Below are 20,718 nucleotides of genomic sequence, written 5' to 3'. Positions count from 1 at the left end.
GAAAGAGGGGGGGGGGGTGCATACGTGCAACGGTTTCACGTTCCCGTTTAAAGTTATTTAGAGTATGGCTTTAATTTAATCTTGTGATGAAACTATTATTTCAAATTATTTTGAAAAATGACTGATCTTTATAAAATATGTTGTTACAAATCTGATGGATAAACGAGGATCAGACGGGCTAATAAGAGCCTTATACTGGTCCCGAGTGCGCCATCTCATGGTTACATAAATAGATTAAAAAGAAAAGCTCAAAAAACAGTCAGTTTTCGACTGTTATATTCATAATTAGTGACTCGACCCACTAAAATTTGAGAAGGTAACTCATCGAAGATATTTTAAAGGCCTCCTTGCAAGGCCCCCGTAAATCATTCAGCGGCGAAAAAATAAATATTGCCATGGACTAATGACTTGAGGGTTTATTTCTGAACAAATACATTAAATCAACAACAATGTGTTTGTAATTTTATTATTAATAAATCAGCCACGTTTTTCATGATCAGAACACAGCACATTCATAAATAGTCTTCGTAAAATGTTCATATTTATTATGTGTCATTCTCCGCGTTAAATAGAAGTAGTTCGCCTCCAGATCAGATGGTGGCGGTAATGCGCCACTTTGTTTTCGTGTCAAGCGTTGTATGCATGCCCCCCCCCCCCCCCCCCCCCCCCCCCCCCCCCCTTCTGGCAATACGGCAATAGTACAGGAAAAAATTTACCGGCCGTACACGGGGAAACGTTGTAGCTAACGACAGTAGCTATCGACAGTAGCAAACACCGTAGCTATCGACAGTAGCTATCGACAGTAGCTAACGACCGGAGCTATCGACAGTAGCAACGCTTGCTAAGCTTGCTAAGTCCTGACGACAAAGTGAGACGACCAAAGACATAGACAGTGGACACAAAAACAGATTTTTGGCACAAATGGAACCTCATACATCGGGTACGCCAACGGAGTACGTTTGTCTCCAGACTAGCTGTGTTTTTTTATTCTTCTTTACTAGTTTGGAGTTAACTACCATAAATGCTTTGTTTTTAAAGCATAAACCTCATTTGCTCCGTTTTTTCCACACCTTAAGTTCACAGAGGAAAGTGAAACTCTGTTGTTGTTAACTTGAAAGTTATAAGTTTTAAAGTATTTATTCTAAAAGTTTGAGGTCTAGTTCTGCATTACAATGTTGTTTGGGATCTGAATTCCAACCGCTAACTTTCACCTTCAGTAACTAGCTAAGTAAGTAACTTTTTGTTCATTTTTGTGTTATTGTTTTTTTGTGTTTCATGTCTAATTTTAACTTTGTTTCTTTAAATGTTAGGGGTTTACGAGACAATGTAAAAAGAAAATCTATGTTCCTATTCTGTAAAAATGTGAAAGCCAGCTGCATTCTACTGCAGGAAACTCATTCTGTTAAAGCAGACGAACAGTTTTGGTCTAATCAATGGGGAGACAAAATCCTATTCTGTCACGGTACAAACAAATCTTCTGGAGTTGCTTTGCTCTTTAAAAACTGTTCGTTCAAAGTGATTACCCATATCTCTGATGATGACGGCCACTGGCTCATCTGTGTTCTTAAAACTGATGATGGTTTTCTGATCTTATGCAATGTCTATGGCTATAATATTCTTAGTCAAAACAAGTTATTATTAACAGAAATTGCAAAACATGTCAAACTTCTCAATCATAAGTACTGTACAAATACTGTAGTAATTGGTGGTGATTATAACATGGTTCTAGATGAATGGCTGGATAGAGTACCCTCAAAGTTCAATACCCATCATATTAATCCAACTTTACGGGACTTTTGTCTTGATGTTAATGTTTCTGACCCCTGGAGGATCAAAAATCCTCTCAGACAAACATTCTCTTGGTTCAAGCCTAATGGATCTTCAAAATCTCGGATTGACTTCTGGCTAGTCTCAAATAACCTTCTACAAAACAAAATAGACGTTAACATCTCAGCAGCTCCCCTTACTGATCACTGTTTGATTGAACTTAATGTCAGCTCTCAAATCCAAAAATCCTTTGGAAGAGGCTACTGGAAATTTAATTCTTCACTTCTCACTAATGAAACTTTCTGTAATGCTGTTATTGAATTATTAGAAACAATAAATAGTGATTCAACCCTAAAATCTTACACTGATAAGTGGGAATTCTTTAAATTCAAAGTACGTCAAACTGCCATTAAACATAGCAAATTAATTGCAAAACATTATAAGCAAAAAGAAACTGAAATTTTGACTGAGTTAAATCAGACTTGTTCCAAGCCTGTTTTCAACAAGGATGATAAACAACGCAGAAGCATTTTACAGTGTTCTCTTGACGATATTTATATTAAAAAAGCGAAAGGAGCTTTTATCAGATCCCGAGCAAAATGGGTGGAGCTTGGTGAAAAGAGTACTTCTTATTTCTGTAATCTAGAAAAGAAGAGGCAAGAGAAGAATACTATAAAGAAACTTCATATTAATAATCAATTATGCTCTGATCCTGAAATGATCTCTAAAGAAATAAGTTCATTTTATAGTAATTTGTACTGGTCATCTTATTCCGAATCCCACAATAATACTTTTTTCCAGACAATTAAAGATTTCATTCCTAAGATTGATGACAATTTTAGAAATTCTTGTGATTCAGAAATAACTTTGCAGGAATTAGAGAAGGCTTTAAGCTGTCTGTCCAAGGATAAAGCTCCAGGATGTGATGATGGACTGACCAGTAACTTTTATAAATTCTTTTGGGAGCATATCAAAGATTTAATTTTTGAAATGTTTAAAGAAATTATTCAAAATGGGTCTCTAACACATACAATGAAACAGGGTGTAATCACCCTTATTCCCAAGCCAGGTAAAGACCCAACATTTCTAGATAATTTAAGGCCTATAACTCTTTTGAATACTGACTATAAGCTTCTAACGCATATATTTTCAAACAGATTCAAGTCAGACATAACCCAAATAATCTCTGAAACGCAGTCCGGTTTTATTAAAGGTCGCTCAATTCATAATAACTTACGCCTTGTTCTGGATATGATTGACTATGAACATCTCATAGATACAGACGGTTTTATTTTATTTTTAGATTTTTACAAGGCCTTTGATATGATTGAGTATAATTTCATGTTTCAAACTCTGCAATTCTTTGGTTTTGGTAACAAATTTATTAATACAGTTAAAACTTTTTATTATGAAACCAGTAGTTCTGTTTGTTTACCTCAGGGGACGTCTCACAGATTTAACATCAACAAAGGTATAAAACAAGGTTGCCCAATTTCACCCCTTCTTTTTATTGCAGCAGCAGAAATGCTGTCTTTGCTCATCAAACATACTGACTTTGGTAAGCTGTCAGTTGCAAATGCTGAATTTTCAATAAGCCAACTAGCCGACGATACAACAATTTTCCTTAATAATCTTCATGACATCCCCAAGATTCTTAAAATTATTGACATCTTTTCAAAAGCTTCAGGCCTCAAATTGAACCTAAACAAATGTGAGATCTAACCCATTAAACCATGTACATTATTGAATGCTTATAATATTCCTATTAAATCCACAGTTAAATACCTCGGAATGCATATAACTAAAAACAAAACAGACTTGGAAAAACTGAATGTTTGGGACAAACTAGAGAAATGTTCGACTCTGCTGAATAACTGGGCACAGAGAGATCTTTCTATTTTTGGTAGAATTCTCCTCACCAAAATTGAAAGCATATCAAGATTCATATATCCCACCTATTCTATAGGTGTCCCTAAACAAGCCATCAAATCTATTAATCAAGTCAATTTTAACTTCATATGGAAAAGGAAAACACACTATGTTAAACAAGGTACGCTGACTAAAAAATATGAAGATGGAGGTCTTCAAGCCATAGACTTTAACAGCCTTAATGGCACCTTAAAAATAAACTGGTTAAAATCATTTATTAGGAATCAAAATAGTATTTGGTTCATTGTTCCTAATAAAATATTTTCCAGCCTAGGAGGGATCCAATTTTTACTCAGTTGTGATTTTGACAATAAGAAACTTCCCATTCAACTTTCGTCTTTTCATCAGCAAGTTCTCATGTATTGGAAGCTCATTTATAAACACAATTACAGTCCACACAACACTCCCATATGGAACTGCAGATACATCACTATCAGAAACAAATCTATCTTTGTTCCAACATGGTTTGAAAATGGAATTTGGTCTTTAATGCATCTTCTTAATGACAATGCCACTCTCATGTCTTTTGATGATTTCACAGCTAAATATGGTTCACTAACGAATAGAAAAGATTTTGAAAAAATTATTAAGGCCATTCCTTAAAATGTTGTGAGCTCAGTTTCTGATTTGTTTCATAATGACATCTACAGACATCCTACTGTCCCCAAGCTTCTGATTAATGGACACAACATAGCAACTGCCAAACTCCCAAACCTTCAAATCAGAGAATATTTTATTGTAACGTCCTTTCCCTACATCTCAAATCCAAATTATATAACCCAATATTTTAATAATTCAAAAAAGAAACAAATACGAACTAAATATTTAAAACTACCCATTCCTCCTAAAGCCAAGGAAGTTCACTTTAAGACCTTTTCAGGTATTTACCCTTCCAAGGAATTATTAAGAAAACGGTTTGGAATTCCTGAAAATTGTTGTTCTTTTTGTCATGTGGAGATTGAAACAACTGAGCATCTTTTCTTTGAATGTTTTTATTCTGATGTCTTTTGGAATAGTTTACATTATTGGCTTTTCCCCAAGATTCCACTTTTAGCAGACTATTCTATTAAGGATATCATTTTTGGGTTTATTTTAGAAAACAAGAACACAGAACTTATTCTGAATGTTGTAATTATTTTGGGTAAATTCTATATACATAAATGCCGTTTCCTTAAAATCAAACCATTTTTTTCTACATTTCATAAAGAACTCTGCTCTTTTTTTTCATCTGTAAACTTCATGGAAAAAAAAACTGCTATGGAACTTCAAAGTATCATATGTAAATTACAGCTTCTTGATAGCCCCCTAAGTTAAGATTAATTACAATGTCTATGTAAACCCCCCCTTTTTTTAATTTTTATTTTAATGTCTTTTATTTATTTTATTTTATTTTTCTGTATTATTGGTAAAAAAAATTATATTGTCTTTATTCTGCATTTGTTGTTTGTACATGTCCAGTACCTTTTTTCGATGTTTTTATACTTTGCATAGTTGTATACAATTGTCTCAAACTGTTAACCTCAACTGTCTTTTTCAATAAAAAAAAAAAAAAAAAAAAATATTGGTTGGAGCTAAGCCGGATGTCTAGCAGAGTCCCTTCAAAATAATACACGAGCAACTTCCTCTTTATGCTTTTATGTTGAAGGCCATCCGCTTTCCGGAACAAGGGCGGCAGCTACGACCATCAACAAACGCATTTAGGATCAGGACCGTTTCGCAGCAGATTCCAGTCTTCTCCTTTCGAAGTAGATTAACCAACACAGAAGGGAATATTACTACCAAAGCATATAAGGTAATTTATGTTTTATACTTTCACTTTAAAATGTTGACTTGAAAAGAAAACCTTTTTTGTTTAGCATCTGTAGCTAGCGGCTTTTTTACCAAATAATTTCAGTAACTGCTGCGGAAAGTCCTCTCTGCTCCGGGAACCAGTCGTTAGTAAACACATCCAGCTAATGCTAACGCTGTAGACGAGAAGTTTGCTGCAGTGAAGTTTACCTGACAGGCTGAGGTGAGGCTGAGCGCGTGCTAGCATCATGAATGAACCTGTGTTCCTGTCAGGTGCGGGGATGACGGAGGAGAAAGACGAACAGACGGACGCTAGAGTTCATCTGCGCGAGAGTTTCAGGTGAGAGTTTCTTCCTCCACGTTCTTCTTCTGGAGCTGGGGTCTGCAACCACCTGATGCTCCGGAGCTTAATCATCATCATCATGCGGCTCGTTATCCGTTAGCTCTTTCTTTGGCTTTGCTTTTAATAAATACTGGCTTGTAGTCTGTAGTTATTGCAGCTCATTAGGTTTTGAATTTCGAATTTTAACATGTCAGATAACTGAGCAACATGGAGTGGTTTATTATGAGAATTAACTTAAAGATTTTATTTTGAATTTGGACACCAGTGGTGTCATGTTATTCAATAGTAAAATGATGAAGAAGGATGATGGCGTCATAATAGAAAATGTCAGGTTTAACTTTACTTTATTTTTAAATTAGGTAAATCTGCTGCAGCTGGAGGGTCTTTTTTGACACAGGATATGTTTTATTTTGAAAGGAACATTCAAAAATTAAATGCATTAAAAGAGTTGCATATAAAAGCATATAGCACTGTTATAATTAAGGTATTGTTAATATTTAAAAACTATGTTTAAATAAATAAATGCCAACAAAAAACATGAAAAAAGAGAATATTGTTTTTCAAACAGTGAACTTTGCAGCTCTCGCTGGATTCCGGTGGTCGACTGTATGAGAGAGTGAGGGAGGGAGGGAGGGAGAGAGACAGACGTCAGCCATAGAAAATAGTTTACTTCCAGCTCCAACCAAATGAGGTTAATTTAGTCGCTATTTTTTTTCGCAACCCTGCTATGTTGGAGCCAGACATCGTCAGTACGCAGTGACCTGTTTCCATGTCAACTACCTTCACCAATCAGGAGTGAGCTTGTTGGGAGGCCACAGCCCTACCTCTTGAAAGCAGGCGACACGAAATCTCTCAAACAAAAGTTTTGAACGCTTGGATGTAGGGACCAGCAGGCTCCACCTATTTTTATTGATGCATCTGATTGGTTTGGTTATTACTTGATTAACATCACCACTGAAAGAAATATCATAGAAAAACAACATTTTCAAGAACATTGAAAAGAAAAAAAAAGTCTGAGAGTAAGAATGATTATTCTGACAAATAGAATGACTAATAGCTGTTTATTTCTATATCAGGGCTCGACATAGCCATTTGTCCGCTGGCCCGGTCCTGTTTTTCGAGCAGTACGGACCACAAGACTTTATTTTTTACTTATAAAAGTAAAACTTATTAAAATATCTAACAATTAATACATTTTTCACCTTTTTCAATAAAGTATATTTTGCGAAAACGTGTAGATTTACCTCGTCTTTATAATTCACTTTTTCTGCTAGTCCTGTGTTCACACTTCAAGGGTTTCTATGGGAAACCTTTTATCACTCTTCTCCTCCTCTCCCGCCTGCGCGCGGCTGTCACTGCCGAGCACCACGCGGCACGTGCTCACTCAATTTTTTTTTCAAACTTTATTGAATGTAACAATTCAATACTAAACAATGTTAAACAGCAACAACGAAGGAACAAGCCAGTGGGTTATTATTACATTTTATGCAGATATATTTAAAGTGTGGATGCCATGCTTTGAACAACTTTGTCAAATAAAAAAGCCCTTTAAACGCTGATTCTATTGATACCAATAGTTAGCGTCGAAAAAAATCCGAAGCATATGAATAATAGACATCTTTCGAAGGAATCAGAGATTTGAATTTGCCGCTAAGAGCGCAGGCTGGAAGTGACCTCGATATGACCTGTGACGTCACGAAAGGCGTTGACTTTCGCAGTTCCGCTTCGGACAGCATGTAAACAAAACAGGTAGTCTTCGTTTCTCTCGTGTTTAAATCTGTTAATCATCAACATGCCAAGTCGTTGTGTGGCAGCTGGATGTAGCAATACATCTAGTGAAAGTGTATCTGTGTATAAATTCCCAAAACAAGAAACGCTGCTGAAAAGGGGAAAGTTCAAGAAGGTGGACGGCGAAGGATTTTTCCCTCCAGATCTGCAGGAGAGAAGTCTGCGTTTTCGAAGGGACAAAAACCGGGACACAAACGAAGAATTTTGAACGGAGAGTTGGGAGGAGGATCTTGGCTTCTGAGTCGAGGAAAGGCGGGTGAGCTGGAAGCGAGCGAGCCGTTATCTGGGTCGGAGAGGACGGCGCTGGAGTCGGGAGCGGAGGCTGCTAAGCTAGTGTGCATCACGATGGATCACATTGAGGCGAAGTAGTCGTGTTTTCTGTTGTCCTTGGATCCAACTGGAGTATTTCAACGCACTCAATGTTTTGCAAGAGAAGCAACAGGCCTGCAACGTTTTTTTTTCTTTTGCTTTTGAGGTGCCGGTACCGTGAGTAAACTGAACTGTGTGTGTGTGTGTGTGAGCGCGAGCGCACGAGAAAAGGTTTCAAACTGGTTCAAACAGGTAAAACTGTTAATGTTCCACAGTTGTTAATGGTATACAGTGACTTTGTTAACTAAAGAGTAGTAATATCTGGGAAACTTTTATTTTGTGACATTTATTTTGTAAATTGGGTTGAAAACCAGTGTTTACCTTTGTTTAGATTAGGCCAAAAGGGGACATTTTGAGTATATTTTAGGGTAAGTGGAGTAATTTAATTTTATACATTTTTTAGACTTACTGGAGTCTAGCCGAATCTTCATGCTGGCTATCGTCATCGGCATCACTAGACCTACTACTTTCTGCTATATCCTCCTCACTTTCGCAAAAGGCTTCGAATCGATACGGTTGCAAAAGTGACTCATCATCATGATAATCTCCGCAACTTTCCTCTTCATCTTTCTGTTCATCTGATGATAAATCGCTAATAGGTAGCATCACTCTGTGCTTTGCTATCGGTGCTAGCCATGTTGTCTGCCTTTCGTTACGTCACAAACATGGCGGCGCGAAGTCGGCGGAATGCGTGAAGCCGGCGGCCGTCCTCGTTGTTTATATCGCGTTTTTCGCTATTCTTTTTCGAAAAATATTAAATACAATCGCAACATGAAATAGAGACTATTTACTATATTTTGGCTTATTAAAATAGGCCATGTCACCCACACTTTAAACTGACAAACATATCAGCGCGCGCCCCCTGGTGGTTTTTCACCGCGATGATCATAAATCCAACACCGTCACTGAAGAGAGACTGAAGCATGTCAGAGATGTGGAAGACATGGCAGGAATAGATAGGAATATGTTAGATGGAGTGGGTGGAATTAGTAGTATGGACAGCAAGATATTTAATGAATGCATTGAAGATGAAACTGTATCCACTAAGCTTTAAGCTGAATGTCAAAGAATCAAAGGCAACTCCAAATACCTGAATCTCAGACTCAAAGGCAGTATAATGTCAAACTACTTCATTTTGGTTTTCTTTACAACACTGTAAGCAATAAGTATTTCTAGTTAGCTGAATGATCTCAGTAATTTAATTTTATTTAATTTTTCAATTATTTAATTTAATTAAGCAACTAAAGTAACTAAAAAGTAAATGTAACTTTGCAACAGTAACAAAAAGCAGAACCTTAAGGCAGTCAGAGCAAAAAAGTCAATAAAACTTCTTAACTATTGATTAGGAACAAATGTGAAATAGCAGTGATTAGAAGCAGCATGAAAACTTCTTAACTAGTGTTAACTACTTCACTCCAGTGCTCTCTTCAAAACATCTGAAACAGACTAGAGCAGATTTAAGTTTGATAATGCTCTATTTTCAGTCATTGAAAAGTGTATAAATTAGTGTTAGATGTCACCAGAATGCACCAAATTGCACCATATTAAAATTTTCCGGGGGCATGCCCCCGGACCCCCCTATAGTTACAAGCACCTGCGGAGCGGCGGGTCTCGCTGTGCGCGGTGTCGGGCCAGTAACTTTCAAAAACTACTGGCCCTGTGGGCCAGTGCAAATTTCTGGGCTATGTCAACCCCTGTATATATACGTTCCGTTTATGGGTTTGGCTTCTTGGAGCCAACGGGTACTTCCTGTTTGGAACACCAGAGGGGAGGGGTGTCTCAGTCCATTTCTCATATACAGGCAACGGCTCTGGTCTATAAGACACCGGACCAAATAAATCTTTCAGCACAAGAGGTTGCATAGGATTAGGGTTTTTTTTTTAAGTCCCAGTGATCACTGAAAAAAAGTCTGTTTTTGCTGGAAAGTGGAAATTTGTTCTCTGAATAGTTCCTGATGTCTGCATCAGTTCTGTGAGTCACAGGAGAGTCACAGACGTTTGTCTCTTTGTTTATATTTAACCTTTTTCTTTTTTTTTAACTTGGTTCTGTGTTTATCTTTGTCTTCATCAATGTGGAGTGATGCAATTTATTTTTTTGTTTAGCCAATCCTCACTAGAATTCGTGTTGGTTCCTGAGCAGTTCTGCTGGTTCTGAAAAGTTGCTGTTGTTCCTGCATCCACACTGCAGAGCTCATATCAGTAAAGATGACGGCTTTCATCCAGGAGGATTATGTTGCTTAACATCGCATACCTGCTGTGGATTTGGAGTTTAAAAATTAAAATATTTCACTGCTTAATCTGACGATGGAGCAGCTGAGCGCTCAGCCGCTTTTGGAGGGACGGACTTGGGTTTTTACATTTGACTTTACTCAGATTTTAATGGGCATATTGTTGAGACATTTTGCAATGAGATTAGAGCTGGTATGAATACACAAAGACCACCTGTGGAACAAACAAACCCGTTTCCTAATTGGTCCCAACGGTTGAGTCCTGGAGTTTTCCTCAGTCTGCTCGGTGGTTTGATTCTGAAAAGACTTGCTGCTCTCCAGACTCCTTTTACTCTTCTACTGGTTTGGTCCAGAACCGGTCAGCCCATCCCATCTGGTTGTTCTGCATATCTTGCATCAGAATGGATGAAATTAGCCGCCTCCTTGGTTCTGTAGGGCGTTCTCGCAGCAACACCATCTCCTCCGATGCCACGCAGTCGACCGGGACCAGACTGGCGCTACGGCACCGGCTCAGCCAGCTGATGACCTGCATGGATGACGTGGAGCTAAAAAATGAGCTACATGAGAAAATGGTGGAGACTCTGGACAGTGCCTTTCTTGCTTGCTCCAAGGTGGCCAAAAAGCGCATCTTCAGGTGGAGAGAAAATCAATCTTCTGACTTTTGACATGTTTTTTAGAGGCCTGATGTTTTCTTCTCCTAGTTCTGTGAGCTGAATGTCTGCTGAACTTTTACTGTCCACTGGATTGGTCGTAGCCGAGAGCCTCCCGAAGAGTTTTTTGAGCTGCCTATGCTTTGGTGAAATAGTTTATGTTCACTATCTGCAGCAGCCTGACCTGCTTGGACCATCATTACTATAGAGGTTCTGTTGTTGCAGCGTTCATGCTGAATCCTGATGCATTTATCTTTGGTTAAAGTTCAAAGTTTTTGTGTTTCTGGTTCCCTTTTCCTCACATTTTGTCTGTTCTTCTAAGTCCGACTCTCTTTCCAAAGTGTTTTTAAAGTAAAATTTTGTGTGCTCTTTTTAGAGATTCCGTTTTTTTTGTACATTGGATGCTTTTTTAGGGGTAATTGTTGGTTCTCTTTTAGCTCTCTCATTTCTTGATCTACTTGAGCTTTCAGTGCTTGAGCCTTTCAAAGGCCACATTGCTAAGTAGCTGAACAATGAAGCCACAGAACCTAAACTGATCAGCGTGAGGTCAGACTGGAAATACTTTAAAAGATTTTCCTCCAAACCCCTTACAGTTTGAGGGGTTTGGAGGTTTACATCAGATCAGCCACCCTGCTTGTTTTTCTCCTGCTCTTCCTACTGCTGATTGGCTGGGCCAGGTGATGGAAAGTTCTGATTGGCTGAAGATACCAGGTACATGACAGTATGAAGACTTGGGAAACCAAGCAGGGTGGGGCATCCTAAGGACCAGGGTTGGGCAGCTCTGTTTTACATGTTTTCCTGTTCCAACACATTTAAATGAAGGAGTCGCTCTCAAGTGACGGTCTGAACCAGGTGTGTTGGATCAGGGAAACATGAATCTCCCAGGGGGTTATGGTTGGAAAGTGACCACTATTCCTTATCTTCTTCCCTCTCAGGCTTCACATGGTGACGTGGAATGTAGCCACGGCAGATCCTCCTGAGGATGTGACCTCATTGCTCCACCTGAACTCATCAAAACCTGCAGACCTCTACATCATCGGGTATTGTGACCTCTGACCCCACCATTCTGTTAAATATCAGACCAGGCTGACATTCGTGACGTTTTTGTTTAGCCTGCAGGAAGTGTACTCTGGACCAGTTCGGTTTTTGTCGGATATGGTCTTCGATGACCCTTGGAGTCACCTGTTCATGTCCACTTTGGCACCGCGGTCATGTGTGAAGGTACAGGTGGTCCGGCGCATGCACGGTGCCTTCCAGGTGTGAGCGGGAACAGATCCATCCAGGTTCTCTATCATTTCAGGTGTCTTCCATAAGAATGCAGGGCCTTCTGCTGCTCTTCTTCTCCAAACTGGAGCACGTGCCGTTCATCAGAGACATACGGGCCACGTACACGCGCACCGGCATCTTTGGTTACTGGGTGGGAACTCACTCTTCACTCAACCGTGTGTTAAACAAAACAATGTTATTTAAATCTTCACTAATGACAAAAGTCAAATATCTGAGCTGTTGCAAAAGATACACATCACATCAACCAATCAGGGACTCCGCTTTGGCCCGTGACGTGTTGATGATCAGCAGGCAGGGTACAAAACAACAAGGAGAATCGGATCGTTCTCCTCCTGAACCTTGTGATATTTTCTTATTTGTACGGAGACAAGACAAAAGAAAAAAGATTTTCCTTTGTCTTGTGCCTTTTATTGGGGATGTCCAAGGGAAGTTTTGCAATTATTATGGGATGGCAACAGAACCTACGACCTGGTGGCCGTTTTGTGGTAAAATATGAAATTAGGCGATTTGTCATATTCCCCCCCCCCCCCCCCCCCCCCCCCGTTTTGTTTGAGTAATTTTCACGAAATTTCACACACGCCGCCACCTTAAGGGTACAACCACAACTGAAGTTTTGTTGACTTTGACTTCGAAAAGAGGCCGTCATCTTGCATATGCAAATCCAAACTCCTCCAAGGGTTTTTCATCTATCGTCTCCTAAGTCCTTGAGCATCATTGGGAAGATTTGGGAAAAAAATGCTGGAATAAGAATTTTGTAGATTTATAACAGCGTTAGTTTGGTGAGCTAGCATAAGTGGCGTTCCCCTGTTGCTACATTTCTTACTGGAATATTGTTACATGGATCGCTGGTTCAAGCTGAACAAAACAATATGACGAACAATAAGAATGTATTGGGCGTGCTAAACAAAAAACCTCATCTGCCGAGAAAATCCAACGGTTTAACCATACTTTTAAAATTGACAGACATATTCGTCACCCCCAGATGGAAATAAAACTAACAGAAAAGCTGCATTTTTGAAAAAAATTGTTTACTTTTTTGTTTTTGTTGACTAGGCTGGCTGGGGAAGAGAAGAATACGGCGCGTTCAACATCCTCTTAGCTAGTGAGGCCAGGTCAAAAGGGGGACACAGAGGGAGGCTAGCATCTGTAGGCCCAACAACGTAGCTTGCGGCTTTCATTTGTAGTTTTTCCTTCCATGGACAGCAAGTCATCAAACTGGGTCACAGAGAGATGGAAGTACCACTGAAAGCCTGCAGTAGACGGTGAATCTCACTGTACAGGAAGAGTCTTTGGACTCATCATCCATGTCTTCTATGTGTAGACTGTAAATGATAGTCAGTGCTCCCATGTAGAGATGAGGCTTTGGTCAGTAGCTCCTCCCACAGGAGTCTGGAATGCCAACACATTTTTGAACAAGCGTCTAGCAGCGATTCTGACGTACGAATGGCGTTCAGTGTGAACGCGGTATTAGGTTCTCCTTTACATTCATATATGGCTGAAGGTGAACAGCCTTTGTACTCATTTGATTTCACATGAACATAATTTGGATCTGTTCATTTGAGCAGAACTGTGGCTCTGATTTTGTCCTAAATCTTTCTAAGATCATACATCAATATTCTGTCAAAATGTTCCACTCTGCATGATCAGAAATATCAGTTGAAAATGTAAAGAAGCTTTAAGATCAACAGAAAGTAGTGAGACGATGCGCACACATGTCAAACGTCAGGACTGTATTCATTGTTCTTGAATGTAAGGAACTTTTTCGATGGGATGTCTGCTAGTTTATTTAAAAACATCCCAAATTCCTGTATTTTCTGTTTGAAAAGAAAAGCTTTGAAGAATTTTTTTCTGTTGATGTGTCCCCTCTGATGTGATGAAGTGAACAGAAAGAGCGGATCGACAGGTTTACTGTGACTTCCTGTTTCATCCTCAGGGTAACAAAGGGGGTGTGTCCATTCGCTTCTCTTTCTACGGTCACACGCTCTGCTTCCTCAACTGCCATTTGACTCCTCACATTGAATATGCCACACACAGAGTGGACGAGTTTGAGAGCATCGTGGACACTCAGACCTTTGATTGTAAGAAGGCTTCAAAAATAATGGACCACAGGTGAGCACAAACACTCAAAGATGCAGCAGGTGTTAATGAAGAAGTCAGAACTTCATTCATCTGGTTGAACCTTGACCAAATCCTTTGAAACGAGAAGAACTGACGTTTTCCTCCTGTGCCTTGTCCAGGCTAGTCTTCTTGTTTGGAGACCTGAACTTCCGAATCCAAGACCATGGCATGCACTTCATTCGCTCCTGTCTCACCAACAAGACGTACAACCTGCTGTGGAGCAAAGACCAGGTTTGAGTTTGGTTCTGTGTCTCAAGGTTCTGCAGTACAAACCTGGGGAGCAGCTTATGCCTCGATAGGAAGCTAAAGCATAAAACTGTTGTTCCAGTGTCTCTGCAGGATTCAACCGTCCTCTTCCTCTAACACCAAAACACAGATGTTGTCTTCTAAGCTCCCCAAGTTCTCTGCTCTTAACCTCTACATCAGGGGTTGGGAACCTTTTTGGCCGAGAGTCATGAACTGATATTTTTAAATATAATTTCGCGAGAGCCATACAATATGTTTAAAACTAAAACTAAAAGTGAATGTTTGCATTTTTTTAATTTCAACACTTTGCAAGTACAATAAATATGTGGTTTCTTTTAATAACCTTGTTATTGTAGCGGGCTGAGTTGGACTGGGTGGCTGTTGGGTTGAGTTCTAAGTTCCAGAGTTCATTAAACCCATCAAGCAGAGATGCTGATTGGCTCTCAGTTCTGTCGCACAGCCTGTCGTTAGGTAGTTTGGACCAATGGGGTTCAGCTATGGACCGAATAAGGGAAATAGGAGGGAGCAGGGGAATAAAAAATTGGAGGAAGCACTCTCAGCGGGACAGATTCAGGAATTGCTGAATATGTTGTACAGCATTGGTTACGGCCTACAGTAACCAGAATAAAGAAAGTCTCCGTGACTCAGTGTGGGAAAGAGACTCGACATTATGCTGTTGCTAATAAATGATTATTTATTACCATTATTGTGACTTCTGGTGCTGCGTGGTTATGCTGATGGTCTTATAGTCTGGTTGATACATGGTGAGTTTAAGCTTCATGCAGGCGTTGAGACTTTCATCCGTTAAACCTGATCATAGGTTGGTCTTAATGTTTTTTAGATTTGAGAGACTGTTCACATGCACACACAGAGCCAAACATTGTCAGTACAGCAATACTCACAGGCTGCAGTGTGTGGTATGCGACGGGCAGCGTGTTCTAATCAGTGCGCCGCCTCACCTTGCTGCCTGCGCCCACTACCCCTCCCCTTTTCCTTCTCAAAGACGGGAGCTCGCATCTGCCGAGTTCAGTAAACATTCACAAGTTTCAGGCTGTTCCAAACTGGCATCGCATCGCGCCCGAGAATGACTGGTCTAATGAAATGTTTTTTTTTTTAATTAAAGATTTGTCTGCGAGCCAGATGTGGCCATCAAAAGAGCCAGATGTGGCTCACGAGCCATGGGTTCCCGACCCCTGATCTACATGTTTGCAAAACCCAAAAGGGTTGAGATCTTGGCTTCACTTTTATTGACGTCTTCCGTTAACTTCCTGTTGGTGTCAACTCTATTACAACACTTTAGCTGAAATTGTCTTTGCTGATCATCTGAGAACATCGTCCAGTTTGGTCTTTTTTTTTTTTAAATAAACATCCTGACTGAAATTAAAGCCTCACAGATCAGAATCATGAAGGATTAATCAATGAATGAAACTTGATTCATATAGCACTTTACATGTCCTTGAGGGTACTAAAGGGCTTCACAATACTAGAAAGACAAAAGAAGTTTAAAATTGGGCAAATTAAGACACATCGGAGAAGAAAAGAAGTTATGTGGCCTTCACAAGAAAAAGACCCCTGCTTTAGCATCCATGTGGTGTTGGACAATTTGTTGTTTTTCATTCTTCCGATCATTCAAACACAACATGAACGCAGCAATTCTCTAAGTTTGCGTTTTACACAAAGTACATCAAGCTATTGGTGCAATTAGCTCTAAAATGAGAACAGAAGGCATTGTTTTGAAATAAAAATTCAATAATGTTCTGTTTTAAAATGTATATAAATTTTAGATCTGAATGTTTCTGTCCAGATTCCATGTTATTTCTTTCTCTTATACAGTGGATTACCAAAACACTCCACGCACCTGCTCCCGGAGAAGGACTCCGGCCCTTCTATTGAATTTTAGAACCCTCTGAGGCCCGCGAGTCAAAAAGTCTGCCCTCCCCTGGTCTAGATGACTCACCTGATACCTGCTCATGCAGAAACTCTGAGTGAATCTAAACTGTGTCCTTACAGTTAAATATGATGAAGAAAAAGGAGGCGCTGCTACAGGAGTTTGAGGAGGGGCCGCTGGACTTCGCGCCCACCTACAAGTTTGACCTGAACTCTGATTCCTACGACAGCAGGTTAGAACTTCAGTGAACGTGATGGTCAGATCTCTGCTGTAACGATGCTTTGCCTTTGAGGGGCCAGCTTGTTCCTGGGGGGTGGGGCAACGTTGATGAGGAACTGGCTGAGGTAGGACGGGCAGCTGAGCTGGGTGGGGTGGGACTCATTCTGCCATGTACAGGTTTCTTGGTCCTCACAAATGTGACTCTAAAAGAGCAAAAGACAGAAATCATCGACCAATGTTGGATCATGTTTTGAGACCTTTGGTTTACTCTTCACCTGCTTCTCCTTCTTAGGTTCTACCAAACATGGTTTGGCTTTAAGTAAGACATTTCTGTGCACATTTATATGTTTGGTTGCTGTGAGCAACCACTAAACATCCCAGTAAGCATAACCCCTGTGTGGTCTTGGATTATAAGGTTTAACACCCCCTAATGCTTTCAGAACTGGATAAAGCTTTATTAACACGCTTGGTTCAAGACCTCATGACTCTGTGGAACACGTCTGACGTTTAAATTCAAAAGCAGGTTTTTGTTCAAGTCCCCTTTTACTGTTTCCTCGCATGTTGTGCTTCTTACCTCCATGTCATGTTGTCCCGTCATGCTTCTGTCCAGTAACACCATGTCAGAGAAGAAAGTTCACTGAACATTCAGCTGAACCTCCTCCACATCAAGAGCTTCTCAAGACTTTAAAAATCAGAATTTTAGCAACTGATTTACTTTTCTTCTGTCAAATAAACTCTGTAGCGGTAAGAAAAGAAAACCGGCCTGGACCGACAGGATTCTGTGGAGGATCCGACCTAAAGCCCCGCCCCCTGACGAGCAAGAAGAAGATGGTTCCAGGCCAGATGTCAAAAGGATCCGACAGCTTGAGGAGGATGAGGAGTTCCCTCTGAAGGTCAGACAGGAGCTGTACTCCAGCAGCATGGAGTTCAGCATCAGCGATCATAAGCCCGTCCTCGGCATCTTCTCTGTGGAGGTGAGACGCTCCGCCGTCCGGACGACGTCAATTTGTTTTGTAAATTATGTTTGAAATCTTTAAACTTTCAGTAACTGGAACCCTAAAGTCTGATTTATTATATTGTTATATTATATGTTGTTATATTAGCTCCACACTCAAATTCCAGCAGTTATATTATCTAAATCTTGCAAAACATTTATGTTTAACAATACTAACACACTTTTAAAATCACCAGTTACTCTTAACCACAGATATCAGATCTGTTGGTAGATTTATCTAAATAAGTGGTCCCCAACCCTGCAGACAGGTATGGGTGCAAAGCACAGTTGGTACCGGGCTACAGACAAAAAAAACACCTCCCACATTTTGTCCATCTTATTTCTAATCTGATTCTGAAGAAAGCTTTTATTTTGGAAAACTACTAGATTCTCTCCACCACAGCCGACTCATACTTGATGCATGTGAAGTCACTCAGTCACGTGTCAAAATCTATTCGCTTCTTTGTTAAAACAGCTGTGCCGACCGTAAAATTGAAAAACCTAAGCTAGCAAAGTTAATAAAAGACGAACGTATTTGGAAAGTTTCTTTTGGCAGAAAAGAGCCAGTGAGGAAACAGAAGAGAAGAGGCTTTGACTTCAAAATAAAAGAGAGCTGCATTTAGCAGACAAAAACCAGGAGTTTTTACGCCAGATCTGGATTTATTGTTCCTACACACCATAATAAAAATGCATATTAATATTCAGCAACCAGTTGCCTAATATTCAGAGGATGCTGCCAATAAAGTGGTTCAAACGGTGGATTCGTGTTTATAGTTATATTTAGAAAATACCAGTTTTAGTGACCATTTATTTTGTATTTATCCATCGCACCTTTAAAGTTTGTGTGGGTTTTTCGAGTCGAGGGAACCTAGAAGTAAAAAAACTGGACGTTCATTTCATCGTCGTACCGGCTGGTCCGTGAAAACGTTGTCTGACATTGAACCGGTCCGAGGCCAGAGAAAGGTTGGGTCCCACTGATCTAAAGTAAAAGGTATTCTGTTTCTACGCCCCTCTAGCTGAAGAAGAAGTTCGATACTCCTCTGGTGCGTTTGCAGACAGAAGGTGACTGGAGCGCAGATATCGACTCCATGATCCTGTACAGCCCCCTGCAACCATTTCCCTCCAGCAGCTGGGACTGGATTGGACTGTATAAGGTGACTTGTCTATCGGCAGCTGCTAAAGACGCCTTTGCAGGAGCAGATTCATGAGGTCTTTATGGGTTCCAGGTTGGGTTCAGCAGCGTCTCAGACTACATCACCTACACGTGGGTCAAAGACAACGAGGTGGCCTTCAACCAGGAAGTGATGCAGGTACCCGTCTGGAGATGGAGTTTGGGTCATTCACGTCTGCTGGAGCTTAATGAGTTTCTTCTTGCAGGTTTACATCAGTAAAGAGGAGATCCCTGTGAGGGGCGGGGACTGCGTGTTGTGTTACTTCAGCAGCATCCTGCAGTGCATTATCGGAGTGAGTGAGCCATTCAAGGTCAGTTAGCTGAAAACATTTATAAAGGTCCGTCCTCAGACAAAGCTGCAGGTCAGCTCTAGTGCTGTTCTTCTCCAGGTCCGGGAGTCCTGGGTGGCCACTGAGGAAGGTCTGCTGCCCGACAGGATCAACACACACGACCAAATCACGATGGACAAGGATCTTTGAGCCTGGACTTGATCACTAATCAGTGACGGGGTTCATGCATCATTTCAAGCTTTCAGTTACTCAGACAACTGAAGTTTCCAGAAATGTTTCATTGGACCTGAAGAAACCTCTTTTTCTCAGGATGGCTCTTCTGACCTTCGTGTTTTCCGTCATTCTGAACATTCACGTTGTCTCGGGTCTCACTTGTGAAAAATCAAGTTACTGTAATGTCTATAATTTATTAATATTGTGTGTTTTTTGTTGTTAGGAACAACTTAGAAGAAGGTTCGTGAAAGAACCTGTCACTCACAAACGTCGCATTCTCCTTCACCCCTAAGATCAGATCATCTTCAGTTAGCCTTTACGTAAAAACAGATTTACAAACATAAAAGGGAACAGCAGAAACTGGCAAAGCTCATCCACCATGTTTGAACTGCATCCATTCAAAGCCTCGTGGCCTTTTGCAGTGGAGGATGCAGATTTTCTGCTATCCCTGCCGGTCCACTGCTGTACATGACCCTTTCAAAGTAAAAGCAGTCTGATGCAGGAAACATTTTTATTCTCTTCCTGTTTATGGTGTTCTTTCAGCCAGAAAGCTGAACACAAACTTTACACGTTTTAGAAAGAAATTTTTACTATATATATTTAGATTATGAAATTTAGTTGAAGAGGTTTTTAAGAAGCTAAAATGATGAATCCAATGATAAATGATGTCAGGTCAACAGTTTCAGGCTCTGAAAAGTGAATGAATGTAAAGCAGCTTCATTCTGGGCCCCCTCTTATTTTGAAGAGAACTTCCTGACTGGAGTTTGAATTCATAGCATAAGGCCATTTTTAAAGTGGTGAGGATAAATGTTTTTTGGCTTAAAATGATTTTATTAGGGACGTTCTGTAGATTTCCCGGATTTGAATGTTCTTCTGTTTCTCTGAGGAACGTGAAAACTTGTTCTCTTTAAGGAATCTGACAACATGTGACTTCAAAATATCACAGTCTTTAACCGTTATATTTATTTATAGATGTTCCCTAAGAGAATAGTGATATTTTGTTTACTCTACTTTGGACTTGGCAAGTGCTTTAGAGACGATTGTTGCTTTATCTGTGTAGACTGTGATGGAAGCTTTAATATGCCGCTTAAATTCCAATACATCATTAAAAAGATGATTTATTCTCATGCTGTGGCATTTGAGCTTTTTCAGGAGAATGTCTCTGTCAATCAGTGAAAGTGGGCGGGATCTAAACGCTCATTTGCTCATCCATGAAAATCGACTCATATTCCTCGATACCGCTCAGCGGTGTGCCAGTCAGAGAGATGACATATTTCAGCGATATCCGCGAGGCTTTGCTGACATTAATTTGATACAAACTATCTGCCTGCAGCAGAATATGCAAACATGGACGACTCTGTTTTTGTAGTTTGAGGGTTTGTGTGGACCAAAGGAGCTCCGGTCGTCCACATCTTTGAAGTCCCCCTCTGA

General features: G+C 40.1%; 1 protein-coding gene across 4 annotated transcripts; it reads left to right on the top strand.

The window, feature by feature from the left end:
* Positions 1-694: 694 nt before the first annotated feature.
* Positions 695-20,414, top strand: LOC101165165 (inositol polyphosphate 5-phosphatase K). 4 transcript variants are annotated; one of them, XM_023961557.1, is made up of 15 exons: positions 695-940; positions 5,342-5,488; positions 5,758-5,824; positions 11,797-11,901; positions 11,974-12,082; positions 12,162-12,278; positions 14,082-14,257; positions 14,386-14,497; positions 16,523-16,632; positions 16,912-16,938; positions 17,362-17,593; positions 18,630-18,767; positions 18,840-18,923; positions 18,991-19,095; positions 19,174-20,414. In XM_023961557.1, exons 3-15 carry the CDS (start codon positions 5,766-5,768, stop codon positions 19,261-19,263), a joined length of 1,464 nt encoding a protein of 487 aa, XP_023817325.1. In that variant the 5' UTR covers positions 695-940; positions 5,342-5,488; positions 5,758-5,765; the 3' UTR covers positions 19,264-20,414. The 4 variants fall into 4 exon arrangements, with proteins under 4 accessions (XP_023817325.1, XP_023817324.1, XP_020564006.1 ...); XM_023961556.1 differs by having other exon boundaries at positions 695-1,228; XM_020708347.2 differs by lacking the exons at positions 695-940; positions 5,342-5,488; positions 5,758-5,824 and adding an exon at positions 9,630-10,845.
* The last annotated feature ends 304 nt before the right edge of the window (positions 20,415-20,718 follow it).

This window comes from Oryzias latipes, chromosome 13, assembly GCF_002234675.1.
Source record: "Oryzias latipes chromosome 13, ASM223467v1".
In the NCBI taxonomy this organism is placed as follows: Eukaryota; Metazoa; Chordata; class Actinopteri; order Beloniformes; family Adrianichthyidae; genus Oryzias; species Oryzias latipes.
Note: the sequence above shows the minus strand (reverse complement) of the source record. Positions and strands in the feature narration are given on the sequence as shown.